Source organism: Vombatus ursinus, unplaced genomic scaffold (genome assembly GCF_900497805.2).
Source record: "Vombatus ursinus unplaced genomic scaffold, bare-nosed wombat genome assembly UNPS02014826.1, whole genome shotgun sequence".
Taxonomy (NCBI): domain Eukaryota; kingdom Metazoa; phylum Chordata; class Mammalia; order Diprotodontia; family Vombatidae; genus Vombatus; species Vombatus ursinus.
In genome coordinates this window covers 10,658,556-10,674,719 of record NW_020954604.1, presented here as the reverse complement: position 1 = coordinate 10,674,719, position 16,164 = coordinate 10,658,556, and the positions used below count along the sequence as shown (strand labels likewise).

General features: G+C 40.8%; 2 protein-coding genes across 4 annotated transcripts in view; one reads left to right on the top strand and one right to left on the bottom strand.

The window, feature by feature from the left end:
• XPO5 (exportin 5) overlaps positions 1 to 1,046 on the bottom strand; it is a 58,984-nt gene extending 57,938 nt beyond the window's left edge. Inside the window, exon 1 of the mRNA XM_027838461.1 lies at positions 766 to 1,046. Within this exon, the coding sequence (XP_027694262.1) occupies positions 766 to 870 (105 nt within the window). The 5' untranslated portion in view covers positions 871 to 1,046. The remainder of the gene's footprint in view (positions 1 to 765) is intronic.
• Positions 1,047 to 1,270: 224 nt separating this feature from the next.
• Positions 1,271 to 16,164, top strand: part of POLH (DNA polymerase eta) — a 36,948-nt gene continuing 22,054 nt past the window's right edge. Inside the window, exons 1-5 of one of the 3 annotated variants that reach the window (XM_027838403.1) lie at positions 1,272 to 1,617; positions 1,954 to 2,002; positions 5,252 to 5,347; positions 11,341 to 11,481; positions 13,057 to 13,191. In XM_027838403.1, the coding sequence (XP_027694204.1) occupies positions 11,345 to 11,481; positions 13,057 to 13,191 (272 nt within the window). In that variant the 5' untranslated portion in view covers positions 1,272 to 1,617; positions 1,954 to 2,002; positions 5,252 to 5,347; positions 11,341 to 11,344. Of the gene's footprint in view, positions 1,618 to 1,953; positions 2,003 to 5,251; positions 5,348 to 11,340; positions 11,482 to 13,056; positions 13,192 to 16,164 lie in introns of all 3 variants that reach the window. The other 2 variants (XM_027838402.1, XM_027838404.1) reach the window with 2 other exon arrangements.

Here is a 16,164-nt window from a genome sequence, read left to right as displayed (position 1 = left end):
AACCCCGGGAGACCATTTCCACTAAATGATATTGCCATTATTAAAAAAAAGATGCAAAACTAGAAGTCTATGCAAAAGAGCCTAAAACATCACAAGCTAAAATCCTAGAGTTCTAGGGTGTGTGTGTGTGTGGGGGGGGCGGTGACGAGTAACAGAAGAATGGCCAGGGAAGACGAACTGAGAGAGATGCTTTGACATGAAAAGAGTGCCTACAAAGAAAAAGTCCAGGCAGGGGAAGGGACTGGGGTTGCATGTCTACAGGTAGTTGAGGAGGGTAAGAAGAGATCTCCCAGAGTGAGGTGTAGTGTTAGGAGATGGGTGTGAAAAGATGTGGGGGAGGGAATTGGGGGGGGAGAAGAAGAAAGGAAAAAGGGCACGTAAACTACCCGGGGAAGGCAAGGAGGGGGTAGAGTCACTATTGTGCCCGATTTCTTAAAAAACAGGGGGGGATGGGCAGACGCGGAGGCAAGCAAGGATGGGGCGTGGGGGGGCGGGTAGCTGGCAACAAGGGCCCAAGGAAAAGCTTCGCGGTGGGGATAGGGCCTGAGCGCCGCCGGCCTGGGCCGAGCCCGGGAGGTGAGGGGGCTATGGAGGAGGAGATGCTGAAGCGGGGCGGCAGGGAGGCCGCGGGAGGGGAAGGGATTCGTAGGCCTCGTGGGCCCGAGGCAGGAGCGGAGCCACGGGGCCGGCGTCCGCAGCGCGTGGGCAGCGGGGGCTGGGACTCCTCCTCGGCGGTGCCAGACCCCCCCCCCCTTTGCAGGCTACCTTGAGGGCTTCGAGGCGGTAACGTTGGGTGGAGCTCGGGTCCATCATGACCGTCACCGCCCTCACCAGCTGCTCGCACAGACCGTTCACTTCATCCGTCGACATGGCGAGAATCCCCCCCCGTGCGGCGCGCGCCGACCCCCGGAGCACGAGGCAACCACCGCTATGCCCGTAACCAGGGCCGTAAGCGCTCACACACCGGGGCCGCACCGCGCAACAGCGCCCGGGTGAGACCGTGAGCAGAGGAGAGCCCGGAGCTACGGGGGAGCTAGCACCAACCGCTCCGAGTGGGGAGGGGGCGAGAAGGAGGAGGAGGAAGAGGAGGAGGAGGAAGAGGAGGAGAAGGAGGCGGAGCGAAGGAGAAGGGGAGGAGGGAGGGAGTTCGCCCTGCGCACGCGCCGCTGCCCCGCCACGGCGCACGCACTCGGGCCCAGCCACTGCGCAAGCGCCCTTTCTAGAGGAGGGCAGAGGGGGCGGGCCTTTGGCCACCAGGGGGCGGGGGTGATTGGATGGAGTTTAGCGTGCGCAAAGCGCGAAACCTGAAGGTCTAAGTGCGCAGGCGTTTCAACGGTTTCCCTAGACCTAAGGGCCGGTGCTAGTCTGGTCTGGGTGTGAGGTGCGGTTTGGTACGTTGGTCGCGTCGGACGAGATCGGGACATCTTAGCTGGCGGTCCGACAGCAGGCACGAGGAGCAGCGGTCATTTTGGCGATCTCTGGCCCGTCTTGCGACCGTTCGGGAAGCGGCGCGTCTCCTGGCAGGCCGGCAAACGAGTCCCCCTCCTGGCCCCAGCTCCATCTCCCTTCCGGTGGCGGACCCCGGCTGGCGGCGTCTCCGCTGGAGCCTTGGCATTGGTAGGAGAATGTGTAAGCCCCATCCCAGGGCAGCTCCGGAGGGGCTGATTCTCGGCTTTGCGGGACACCTCCTTCTGGTGACACCTGGCGGTCCCAGGGTAGGGACCCGGGCTCCTCCTGACTCAGGGGAGTTGGAGTTTGAAAGTCTGGTAGAATCACGGTTGACTCTGACTTGATCTCCTTGGGAAAAGAAGATGGGGGCGGAGGAAATGTCTTAGCTGTCCGTTCAGTGGTCACACACTTGGTCTCCGAAAACTGCCCGTGGTACTTACTTGGATGTCATGTCACCTGAAAGGGTCCCAGCTTATTCTTGCTTTTTTTTCTTCCCCCTAATAGATTGGAGCAGACCTAGGCATTTAGTGGTGGCACAATGTTGCTATGAAAGGTTAGTTGAAAGGAGCGTCCATCCTAAAAAAGAAAAAAAAAGGTATTTAAAACAAAATGATGCAATAGTGATCATCGATATCAGCGTCAATAGCGACTGGAAAGAAACTTCCTCCGGTGCCTGTTTTTGTGTTCTGTACAATGTCATTTACATATTGTATTTGCTGGTATTTGTGTCTTATAACCCAGCCCCCATTTGATCACTTGTTCATCTAGTCTTTCCTGATATTTTAAGTGCCTTATTTTCCCCTGGCAATCTAGTTATTTTTTGTCTTTGTAGTTTCATAAAGTTGCTACCGTGATCTACTTTCCAAGCCTAAGTTATTTCTGTTATAAGTTAACTTCAGCTGTGGATGCATTCTATCCTCTTTTAGCTATTATTGCCCAGTGAACTAAAATTGATTTTCTTCTTTCAGTCAGGCTTCTTAAATAATGAAAAGATAATTTTTATGTTCTTAATCTTTTTTTTTTACTTTTCCAAATTAATAGCACTGAAACATACCCAAGTTGAATCTTATTTTCTGTTCCAGAATATGGTTGGATGCTTAAAATATGGTTGGGTGCTCAGCTGTCAACCTCTGTCTCATATTTAGATCTATACTACTTCCTCTTTGTTCACTTATGTTTCCTGAAGTTTTCAATTTAGTACTTCCTAAGTACTCTGAAATATACTTATGCATTGTTGACTCCAACTTCCAGATTAGTAACAAAGTTAAATATCACCAACTTTACTACCTATACTACATCTTATCTACCTAATAAATTATCCTTTTTTGGTTTTCCATTTGCTTTGTCCTCAGTAAAGAGGACAAATAAAAACATATAAGTGACTTAAAGTTTCCTTTCTAGAAATACCATCTCATTTCTCTTATGTGTGTTGGTCTTGGCTTCACCAAAGTCCTATCTAGGAATAATAGTTTATTTTTTTCCAATTACATGTAAAAACAATTTTTAATATTCATTTATTTTTTTAGATTTTGAGATTCAAATTATCTCCCTCCCTCCTCTTCTCCTCATCTCTCTGAGATGGCAAGGTATTTGATATAGGTTATACAAGTCCTATCCAGGGAACCAAGCTTAAATTATTCTCTCCTAGAATGCTTCATCTGGTCTGATGGATGATAAAGAATTCATGTGTTAGTGAGTCAGAATTTATTATCTTCCTATCCAAAATCCATCCCCTTCCAACTGCCCTGTTTCTATATAGGGCCTCATCATCCTTCTAGACAACCTGGTTTGCAACTTAAGAGTCATCAGCACTTCTTCATTCTCCTTCACTCCTTGTATCCAGTCAGTCACCAGACTCCTAGGATAAAATACAAACTGCCCTGTTTGGCATTTTAAACCCACTACAATCTAACCCTAACCAATCTCTTTTTCCAGACAATTACCTGTTACATTCTTCTTCCAGCCAAACTGGCCAACTTGTTTTTCTCCAAACTGAGCATTTTCATAGGCAAATACCTCATTCCCTGAATGTACTCCCTCTTTACCACTGCCTCTTAGGATCCATAGCTTGCTTCAAGGCACAGTACCGAGAGATTTTCCTGAAATTTCTCCTTTACTTATCTCCACCCCTCTATGTCAGTATTCTTCCTACCTCACTGTGGTTGTTTTGTATATATTTTATATTGACCTTTCTATGTACATTTTGTTGTCTCACAATAGAATGTAAGCTCCTTGAGGGCAAAAATTGTTTCATTTTTCTTTGTATTCCTAGTGCCTAGCACAGCATCATGCACATAGTGGGCCCTTAATAGATGTTTGTTGAATTGGCACAGTGGATAGAGCACTGGGCCTGGAATCAGGAAGAATCATATTCCTGAGTTCAAATCCAGCCTTAGATACTTACTATCTGTGTGACCCTGGGCAAGTTGCTTAACCCTGTTAATGAGCTGGAGAAAGAAATAGCAAACCACTCCAGTATCTTTGCCAAGAAAACCCCAAAAGGGCTCATGAAGAGTCAAAAATGACTAAACAACATAACAAAGTTTAATCCCTCTGAAATATTTTGTTGAACTATATATGGTAACAATACTGAATTATCCTTACTGATTTCAGTATACTGTAAAACTTTAAAAGCACTCTATATAGCAAAATACATAAACTGAAAAAAGTCATTGATACTCTGTCCAGTAGAATTCTGAGTTAATCCTTTAACTGGCTATTTTGTTCAGCATTTAACCCAAGAGAGGATCTATGTCTTGTGTCATGCTAGGGATTAGTTAAGTAGAATTTAATGAAACTAGGTGAAAAAAGGAATTTTTGAATGTGGGTCTCTCTTAGTTCTTTCAGCCCTTTCTAGCCCAGGATTTATGATTATCAAGAACCTTCAAGTTGCAGCTTTATAGGACAGTAGAAGAAATTCCTCTTAGGATTAAGTGGAAACCTTCCAAAACATAAATATGTTTTAAATATATATAACATGTATGTATAATATATGTTATATATAAATATATATTAAATACTCTTACATAGTATTCTTAATAATTAATAATAATAATAATTCCCCCAAACTAATAAACATTTTTTTTTCTGCAAGTGAACATTAGCTGTTCTTAAAAGAGTAGCTGTTATATCAAGACTTAGTTTCTTCTTTGTCTATTTTGCTCTTGCTTAGCCTTAGTGGAAAGGAGATAAAATTGAATTTCACAGGTAAAACCAAAGGACAAAGTTAAGCAACAGTTTCATCTTCTTTCTCCTACAACTTTATTTTTTTATTTTATTTTTTTAGGCAGTTGGGGTTAAGTGACTTGCCCAGGGTTACACAGCTAGTAAGTGTCAAGTGTTTGGTCTGAGGCCGGATTTGAACTCAGATCCTCCTGATTTCAGGGCTGGTGCTCTATCCACTGTACCATCTACCTGCCCCTAATCATTCAACCAGCATTTATTTATTTATTTATTTTTACTTTTTGCTGAGGCGATCAGGATTAAGTGACTTCCCCAGGATCACACCGCTAGCAAGTGTCTGAGGCTGGATTTGAACTCAGGTCCTCCTGACTCCAAGGCCAGAGCTCTATTCACTGTGCTACCTAACTGCCCCCCTCCAGAACTTTAAAAAAATTGTGTTACCACAGAGGACATGATACTGTACTAGGTGTGTATAGTGTAGTTTTTACCAATGCTTCTGATGAATTGAATTTTTGAATAAGCATTATCAAACTTGACCTGTTTCATTGTTAGCCTTCTGCATTGAGAATTTTTAGAGCTGGATTTAAAGATCATCTAATTCAATCATTTTATTTTACAGATGAGAAAACTGTTCCATTCTTCACCTGCTATCCATCTTTTAAAACCCAAATCATATGCTTCCTCTAATGTGAAGATTTCCTGATGCCCATAGCAGGTAAAGATCTTCCCCTTTATGCTTAATGCTTTACGCTTTTTGTAATATACTTGTAATGTTTTAGATTATAGTTATCTGTTTTGTGCCTTAAATTTTCTGGGCTTTATTAATTCATTAGGTGCCAATATCACACTAATTACCTGAAAAAGGTTATATTTGACATATTCTATTCAATTCAGGAAATATTTATTTAAGCCCATACATATTCAGAGGACTGTGTTAGGCCCTAAGGAAATACAGAGTTTACATAAAACATTCTGTCTGCATTGGTGGAGCGAAAAGTCTAGTAATAGGATAAAGAAGGAAGAAAACAAGCATTTATTAAGTGCCTACTATTTAGCTAGGTGCTGTACTAAGTGCTCTACAATTATTGTCTCTCATTTGATTCCTTCAACAACCTTGGGAGGTAGGTGCTATTATTATCCCTATTTTACAGTTGAGTAAACTAAGGCAAACAGATGAAGTTACTTGCTCAGAGCCACACAGCTAGGAAGTGTCTGTAGCTAGATTTGAACTCAGGTCTTGTGACTTTAGGCTCAGCACTCTATTTACTATGCCAACTAGCAGCTTCAGGTAAGGACATACATAGAATCACAGAATCAGAAGAGACCTCAGAGGTCATCTAGTCAAACACATACTTGAAAGGAATGGACAATTTATTAAACCACTCTATGTGCCAGTTTACAAATATTGTCTTAATTGCCCCTCATGACAACCCTGTGACATAGGTTATGATTATCATTTCCATTTTACAGTTGAGGAAAGTGAGGTAGATAAAGGTTAAGTGATTTGCCCAAGGTCACACACCTACTAAATGTTTGGGGCTGGATTTGAATTCAGGTCTTCCTGACTCCAGGCCCAGCACTCTCTTCACTGCACAATCCTGGGGGACAGTTTGTTCTGTTCCTTGGAGGTGAGATATGAAGAATTGAATTCACAAAGCAGCTAGTTCCAATTTGGCTGGAGTATGTAAGTGCTTTCAGGGTAATAGGGTGAAATTAGACTGAAAAAAGAGATAGGAGAGAGTTTGTTCAGAAGAAGAATCACCTGAACAATCCCCTCCCCAAGTGGTCTTCCAGCCCCTGCTTGCATGTGTGCAGTAATGGGGACTTCCTGAGACAGAGAGGGCCATTTTTGGACAGCTCTGGCTGTTAGGAAGTTTTTTTTCTCATATCAAGGCCAAATCTGCCTCTGTAATTTCCACATATAGCTCTTAGTTTTCCCTTCTACAGCCAAGAAGAAGTTTATTTCTTCTCCCAGAGAGCTGTTTAGATACTTGAAAATGCTGTTATGTCTCCTCTCAACTTTTCTCTGGGCTAATCATCCCCTTTCTTACAACCCATAAGTCCCCTGGATGTATTTCAGAGGGGCAGTGTGATATGGTGGAAAGGGTGCTGAATTTGGAGTCTAAATCTTGGCTTTGCCATTTGCTGTCTGTGTGACGAGTCACTAACTCTTCTGGGGCTTAGTCTTATCTCTAGAATGAGGGGTTTGGGCTAGATGGCCCCTAAGGCCTATTCTTGCTCTAAATCTATGCTCTAATCTTGTCAGTGTTCTTTCTCGTTCTGCCTACTTTGTACTTACTCTGTGTGCTTTTATTCTTTAGTTCCTATAGCCTTGTCATTCATAGATAAGTGCATTAGAAAGATGTAAAGCAAAGTTCTGTATGAGGTTCAAGAGGGGAAAAGGTCATTATTGACTGGGAGCTCCTGGAGGAAATAGCCTTTGAGCTGAATTTAACAAACATTTGTTAGCTATATACCGTACACTAGGCATTGGGATTACAAAGATAAAAATGAAACAGTAATTGGTCTTGAGAAGCCTACATTCTACTGGAGTGATAGAATATATACTCAGATAAATTAATGAAAGGTAATTTGAAAAGGCAGAACACTAACACCTGGGGAGAACAAGGAAGAGTTCATGGAGGAAGGTGACATGAGTGAGCTTTGAAAAAAGTTAAGAATTGGGGCAGCTAGGTGGCGCACTAGATAGAGCACCGGCCCTGGAGTCAGGAGGACCTGAGTTCAAATGTGGCCTCAGACACATTAAAAACTCACTAGCTGTGTGACCCTGGGCAAGTCACTTAACCCCAAATGCTTCACAAAAAAAAGAAAGAAAGAAAGAAAGAAAGAAAGAAAGAAAGAAAGAAAAGAAAAAAGTTAAGAATTCTGGAAGTCTGTGAGGAGGCAGGGGTATATTCCATGCGTGGGGGACAGTTTGTTCCAATTCTTGGAGATAGAAGATGGAATATTGAATTCACAAAGCAGCTAGTTTAGGTGGGCTGGAACATATAGTGCTTTAAGGGTAATGGAGTGAAATTAGGCTGAAAAGATAGATGGGAGAAAGATTGTGGAAGTTATCTGGGTAATAACTTGTCTTTAATCATTTTCAATACGAGTTTGCTAATATGCCAGGCTAATGAATTTGTATTTTACCTGAGACACAATAGGCAGCCCCTGAAGTTTTTTGAGCATGGGAATGGCATAATCAGACCTCTGTCTTGGGATGATTACTGTGTCAGCTGTGTGTTGAATGGATTGAATAGGGGAGAGATCAAAAGCTGACGAATCAAGAAATAATCTATTACAATAGTCTAGGTGAGTGTTCATGGGAGACTAAGTTAGGTGATAGTCTCTTGAGTCAGGAGACAGTTGTGAAAGATGTTGTAGAGTTAGAATTGACAGGTCTTGGCAACTGATTATAATGGGGAGTGAGGAGTGAAGGGGTGATTCAAGTATGGCTCGGGTTATCCTGGGTGAACCTATGAACCTCAACAGAAATAGGAAAGTTTTTTTTTTTTGCATTTGGAACACCAAAGCATCTTTATAGGCAGATGGGAAGAGCCCTGTAGAGAAGGAGAGCATGGAAAAGAAAGAAATATTGTTGGAACAAGGTCCTGGGGAAGGCAGGAGGGAAAGAGCAAAAAATGGGAGATAATGTCAAGGAGTTCTAAGATATAAAGTATAGAACTCCTGTTAAGGGCCTGTTTCCATGATGAAGTAGAAGGAAGGCTAAGTCATCTGCTAGAAGTATGGGCCATGAGATTGCATTTGTAGGCAGTCAGTTTCATCTTGATGAAAGAAAAAACCTAACAGTTGGTGTTTTCTAAAGGTGATATGTGCTGCCTCAGGAGGTAGTGATTTCTCCCTCATTAGTGTTTGAATGAAGGTTGGGTGAGCACTTTGTTGGAGATGTTGAAGGAATTCTTGGTTAAGATTTAGATGCCTCTGAGTTCTTTTCCAGTTCTGAGATCTTGTGATTCTGAGCTGATGAGAACAGAGTAGAAGGATTTTCAGTCAGCACTGGATAACCTAGCTGAGTCTATGCAACATAAATTTGTAGCAGGTGAAATCTTTTTGAAACTTTATCAGTGTTCAGTAGCCCAGGATTGGGAGTGAAGAATTAGGATGATGATGGTTGCTAAGGGATGGGAATCAATAAAAACTTGGAAATTTGGAAGTTATAAAGGAAGCTATTCCTTTATATTAAAAAAAAAGGAAAAGAACTATATTTTTGGTATTGCCGGGTACCTTGTTAAGAGCTTAGGAAGCATTTAACTTCATTTGTGGTAGCACAAAGAAAAGGTAATTTTAGAACTCAAGCACATTATAAGGTTAGGTAAAGAGGAGATAGAGAAGCTAGGAATCCTGCGTAACTGGATTTGGTTTGGCAGGATTTGGTAGGATCTTAGAAAACAGTGTTTTCTGGGAATGGGGAAACAGTGATGTTAATGAAAACAAAAAAAACCATTTTTTTTTTTTTAATTTAAAAAATAAAAACCCCCCCAGTAATGTAGGGAATGTCTGATTAAATGTTTGTTTTTGCTTTAAAATACTCAAATGGACCTGTGATCTCATTAGAATAGATATTCACCCCAAGCAATGTTGATGGCAACCCTTCCATGCCTGCCAATTCTGTGTGACCCTTATCCATCGTCTCCTATGAGTTCATTTTAGGGGATCCATCCAGTGTGTCTTACTCACTTTTACTCAAGGCCTTACTCACTTTTCTCCTGACATCTTGAGCATATGTGTAGAGGGATGACGTAATGGCAACTGGTTTAACCCTTGTTCTCATCATGTTCCTACTCCATTTTGTTTTTTTATTATTTTTTTGAAAGTCCTTTCTCTTGTTTTTGGTTTGTTTTTTTTTTTTTTGTAGCTTTTGAAGGATTTGTCATATGTTCCAGTCTCCTCACATCCCACCTGCATCTCTCTCATTTCAATTCTTTGGAGACTAGAGTTCCATGACTCAGAGCCATAGAACACAATACAGTACAAATTTATTAAGCATCCTACAATGTGCTAGGTTACAATCTAATGGGGGGAAACAATATCCAAAAGGAAGCTGAAAGGGAGGCGGGTTGGGACAGAGGGTACCTGGTGGGGGGCAAGGGGGCATAATGATGTTGAAGTAGAAATAAGCAATATAGCTGGTGAGAAATGAAGAGTTGACTGGACTTCAGAGCCTTCTACAAAGGAAGGCTTTGGGAAGAGTTTTTGCTTTGACATTCAGCCCTCCAATCAGAAGGGTAGAGGCAACTGAGGGTATTGATAAAGTGAGAGTACCATAGCTGAAGCAATCTCCATGATGATACATTTCCTAGTGATGAGCTTATCCTGGGGGTACATGATGATGGTGAATTTGAAACCAAGCAGAGCATCTGAAACACCAAAAGGATATTGGTATAAAAAAAAATGGTCCTTTGCATCTAGGAGAAGTTAGGGTCACTAAAGAAGCTCTGCAGTTTCCTGAAAGCAGTCCTGCCTACTCTTCCCTCTTTGTTAAGTTCTGGGCCCATTTTGTCCATTTGTACTTTCAGTCTAAGGTATTGTTATGGAGGGACAAGCTCTATAGGTTGTCATAATCTCGATAATAGGCATTTTTTTATCCATTTGGTTTTTCTTTGGAGGATGGTTAGGCCAAACTTTCTTGAATGGTAATAGATCTCTTCCAGAAGTTCTCTGCAATGTTCAGGGCCATTGAAAAGATATCTTAAGATACACCTCTATATAGCTGATTTCTTTCTTTTGTACTATGTTTTAAACCATGGGTTGAGCAATGACTATAACTTGCCCTCTATACCATCTACCCCATGTAAAAAACTAACTCATGCTTTTTTTTTTCCATTACCAAATTTTTTTTATTGTGTTACATACACATAAATGTAACATGTAAAACATGTTTGTATTTTTTACCTATGTCACAGGGTGGTACACATGTCCCACGTGGAGTTCTTTAACTGGACTCATGTAGACCAGATTCAGTGCTGAAGGAGCTTGACATCAAAGAGAGGGAATTCAGGTTTTTCTCTTGATGTTGTCAGTCCAGTAAGGCTAAGTCCAGTGCTAAGCAGTGGAGATATAAATATGGAAAAAAAAAAAGATAGTCTCTTCCTTCAAGGAACTCACAACCTAATGGGGAAGACAGTACACAAAAGGAAGTTGAAAATGGGAGCAGGATGAAGATACCCAGCTAGAGGACACAATGAAGTCCAAAGGAATGCAGTTGGATAGGCAATGAGGCAATGCCTGGCCTGGGCCTTCAAATTGAGGCTTTGGGAGGAGCTCCTTACTTTACCTTCCAAGGAGAAGGGACCTGGGACAGAGGGTTTTAATGAGGCCTCAGTACACAGGCCAATGTGATCTTGCAGGATTATGAGGTTCCTATTGATGAGGTTCCTGAGAGCACTAACTCATGCTTTTTAAAGAAATTTTAATCATGTTTTAGGATTAAGGAGAAGATAATATTGCTACTTCCTAGTTTACTTTTCTTCTTTTTTGGAGCCAGGGGTAGCTTCTTGAGTGGAATTATTTATTCTTACCTCTTAAGCTTTTTTACATACCTAAATATTGCCTGGTGGTTAACTTTTCTATGTGGTGAGCATAGATTAATGCTTAAATGTGAATGGAAATGGTGTTTTCCCATATATCTTTTTAGTTGTCTTTATCTGATTCACTGATTATAAGACATTTCATTTTTGTTAACAGGAAAATGGCAATTGGACAGGAACGAGTTGTTGCCCTGGTGGACATGGATTGCTTCTTTGTACAAGTGGAACAGAAGCAGAATCCACATTTGAGAAACAAACCTTGTGCAGTTGTGCAGTACAAATCATGGAAGGGTGGTGGGTATGTGTCATTATCATTTTCAGCATCATCAGGTCATATTTAGAAATCTGCATTTGACTAAATAGCATAAATTAAGACTGCCATAATTTAAATTTCAGCTGTGATTTCTGTGCCTAGAAATCTGGAATCTTAACTATTATATGACCTTTTGATGTTTTTAAGTTTCTAAGTGTTCATAGAATTTTAGAGTTAGAAGAAGCCTTCTAGTCCAACTTCCACCTGAACAAGAATCCTCTTTACAGCATCCCTGACAGATGATCATCCAGTGTTCCCATTCTTCTTTTGGATAGTTCTAATCAAGCTGAAATCTGTCTCTCTGAAACTTAATCTCTGTTCTTGACTTTCTTCCTCAGACCTTGGTTGTTATCATGCTTTGTTTTACCCTGGTTCCTCCCCAACTTCTACTTTTTTTTGTCAGTCAACATGCATTTTTTAAGTGCTTGCTTATTATGTGCCTAGCGCTGTGCTAAGTTCTAGGAATACAAATACAGGCAAAAAAGAAAGAATAGTTCCTGCCCTAGAAGAGCTTACATTCTAACGAGGGAAATCAGCCCTTAAAAAGGAAGCTAAGAGGGGGCAAATTGTGTGGGTGTGAGGAGGAGGGAAGGTGTTCAACATGGGGACATGATGGAGAAGGCCAGAAGACTGCAGCCAGCTTGATGGGCAATGAAGTACTTGTCTCACATTAGCTCTCAAAAACCTACTGGCTGTACCCCTCTACTGGCTTATTACCCCCAATGGCTAAAAAATCTAGAAGAGATAGAGTACACGATATATTGAAGGACCTGGTTGTAGTCTAAATAACATTTGTTTTCTTTATGAACTTTAGCAAGGTATACAGCCAACCAGTATGTGTATCAGCAATTGCAAATTTGGATGATACTTAAGACTACTCTTAGGGCATAGTAAATTACAGTGAAATAATTCCTGGAAATTGCTTTTTCTTCAGCATAAGAAAGGTGTTGTACAGATTATTATATCATATTAGGCCTTAGCTAACAGTAGACTATAGGGCTATACAACTCTATTTCCTTCTTGTCATCAACCACTGCTTATCTCTTTGGGCTCATTGGACTGCTTTCTATATGAAAGGTTTATCATATAAACATACCAATGCTATTATTTGAGTTACAGGAAGATATTTCTTGAAATACACTCTGTCATGATTTGATTAGTAGATGACGAACACACAGGAAGCATCAGAAATATCTAATAGCATTGCAGCGTTTCATTTTTACCTATTCCATCTACACCATCATTATCTTTATTTTAGGATACTGCTAATGCTGATTGTTATTCCCAGTATAAGTGAATGTATCTGTGAAGCTTAGTGTATCATTTGCTATCTTTGTCACCTTAGGTACCTATGTAACTTGACTTCTGCTTTAGTGGACTTGTTTCAGTTTGCATCTCTTTTGTTGTTCAGTGCCATTGCTTAAAATGAGCACCACTTGCTCATCTCTGATTGCTACAGTCTATGGTAGCCTCTCATTTTATCTAGTAAATTATTATTTTAAACGCTTCCCTTTTTTGTTGCTTGTGGTCATACAGTAACTGCCTACTTTTTTTGTCTAGAATAATCTCAGTCAGTTATGAAGCTCGTGCATTTGGAGTTACTAGATATATGTGGGCAGATGATGCTAAGAAGCTATGTCCAGATCTTCTGCTAGCACAAGTTCGTGAAACCCGAGGGAAAGCTAACCTCACCAAGTAAGGAGAAAAATTGTTTGGGATAAAGGGGAAGGGATTGGTATTAATGGTCCATGATGCCCAGAATGGGGATTTCAGTAGTATTTTGAACTGACAGTGCCTGAATGATGTCACTTTCCCGGAGACTTTGGTTTAGATTCCAAGAACTATTAACAACCATCCTAATAACCAGGTATCCTTCTCCTTTCCTTCAAGTTCTTTATTATATTTAAACTCATCACCCATTTTCTTTTTCTCACTTATGATAGAGTAGGGATAGCACATCCTCTTTGGTAAGGCGTATCTATGTTCTTTTATTGCATTGTTTTCTCTAGAACTTTGTTTTAGCAGTCATCCCCTCTTTAAGGAACGAATAAAACATTTATCAAGCATTTAATGCATGCAAATCACAGTGCTAAGTGCTGTGTTTACAAATAGAAAAGTGAGATCTTCCTGGGGGAACTCACATTCTAATGAGGGAGACAACAAAAGTTTCAGCTGCAAGTTAGATGGAAAAGTCCCATGGTACTTGGGTTGCAGCAACAAGGCAAATGGTAATGCCTTCTCTTTACCGTAATTTCCACTGATAAAATCATATCACTTTCTGATGCCAAGAACTTTATTTTCTGTAAAGCATTTTCAACACTATTGACGACTTCTTCCTTCTTCTCCCTTTCCTTCAGAGACACCCCATTCTCTTAGTTGTTTGCCTGCTTGTCTAACTCTTCCTTTTCTATTTCTTTCACTGGAATGCTTTCATTTTTTCCTTTCCCCCTTCCCTTGCAATCTGTTGAATTTTGTGCATCATTTAAAGCACAGTTCAAATGTTACTTTCTCCATGAAGCATCCATTAATGCCCCCTTTTCCTTCTCCTTCCCCAGTCAGTAACATAGACACATACACACACACCTGGTTATATGTATGTCAAATCACCCTACTAGATTCCATGAGGGCTAAGATCATGTCCTATCTAAACTTTGCATCTTGTCCTAGCACCTAGGGTAGTGCCCTGCATTCTGTACACAGCAGTTATTTCATAAATGTTTGTTGAACTGAATTTATACATCCTCCAGCCCTTGCTACCCTTTCTTAGTCCTCTTAAGACAATTTCATATAATACCTATTCCTTTATCTGTATAATACTTATTCTGTTATTCACAGAAGCAAAAGAAATGACTTTGAAGAGGCCGTGCAACATTCTTAGGTTGAACTATCACTGAGACTGAATTACGAGACTTTTACTAGGGCAGGCTAAGGCATTTTGACACCAAACTTTTATTCAAGATGGAAATAAACTTTTAAAGCTAAGCTGTCTCTGCCTCACAATTTCCAGAAGTACACATAGGCAATACACATAGCTCCCTGAGTCAGAGCTAAACCACAATTCTAGTTTTGTGTGGCCATGACGAAGACTTGAGGTTTGAGGTTTGAGCTATTTTTGGATCCATCTCTGAACCAGCACTTAATGGTCTACAAAGCTGTTTTCTCACAGCAACGCCATGAAGCCGGTAATGCATGTATTTTTCCATTTTAAAGTTGAAGAAACTGAGACTCAGAGAAATAAATTGACTTGAGCAAGGTCACATAGCTAAAAAGTAATGGAGGCAGGAATGGAATCCCAGCCTTCTGATCCCAAGGCCATTTCTTTGCAATCATGCCTCTTAATAAATGATGATGATAAACTAGCAACATAGTGCCTACTATGTGCCAGGCGCTGTATTAAGTACTTTATAAATATTATTTCATTTGACCCTCACAATAGCCCTAGGAGGTAAGTGCTGTCCCTAATTTGACAATTGAGGAAACTGAGAGAAACGTAGGTTGAGTGACTTGCCTAAGAGCTTGTGTCTGGTTTTAAACTCAGGTCTTCCTGACTCCAGGCCTAGTGCTGTATCCACCGCATCACCTCTATGTCCATAATGTGGAAGAACATGGAAGCTATGGCATGGCCAACTCCAAGTTGAAGTTGTTAAAAGAAAAACAAGCCATCTCTAACCAGAGGTTGTTTTGAGCTTACTAAGTGGAATAGATTGTACCTGGACCTAAATCATGCACCCTTGCCACGTTGTATGGAGAGGAAGCTTGAGCTTGTGTTCACATTATGATTACTTTGGCATTAAATCCTGAAACTTCATTTTTTACCAGATTTACAACGTAGTACTAGATCAACCAATTACCAGTACAGGACAGAAAATCTTATGCATTGATGGTGTAAACCAATTTAAGGGTCATTATGTGCCACAAACTTGTTAAAAACTGGCCATTTTAAACTGTCACATCAGAATTAGCTCGAGAACTAACGCATTGTTGACAAAAACTGTGAATTGGTTTACCTATTCTGAAAAACAATTTGTAACCATGCCCCCAAAGTTACTAAACTTTGCATACCTTTGGACCATAGTACACTACTACCCTGAAGAGATTTTTTTGAAAAAAAGGACCCATATGTACAAAAATAGTTATAGCACCTCTTTTTGTAGGAGTGCAGAACTAGAAATTAAGGGGATATCCATTCATTAGGGAATGACTCGACAAATTATGGTATATGAATGGAGTAGAATGAACTATTTCATAGAAACTTGGGAAGATTTGTATGATCTGATACAGAGGGCAGATCCAGAACAGTTTATACAATAGCAACAACATAATAAAGAAAATCAGATTTGAAAGACTTGAAAACTCAATCAATTCAATGATGATTCCAGAGGTCTGGTGATGAAGTTAGTACCCACCTTTTGACAGAGAGGTGATAGGCTCAAGATGCAGAATGAGGCTTACATTTTTTAACACAGTCAATAAGGAAATTTGTTTTGTTGGACTATATTTGTTTTGTTTTGTTTTTTGGTTGGGCAATGGGAGTTAAATGACTTGCCCAGGGTCACACAGCTAGTAAATGTTATGTGTCTGAGGCCAGATTTGAACTCAGGTCCTCCTGACTCCAGGGCCAGTGCTCTATCCACTGTGCCACCTAACTGCCCCCGACTATATTTGTTA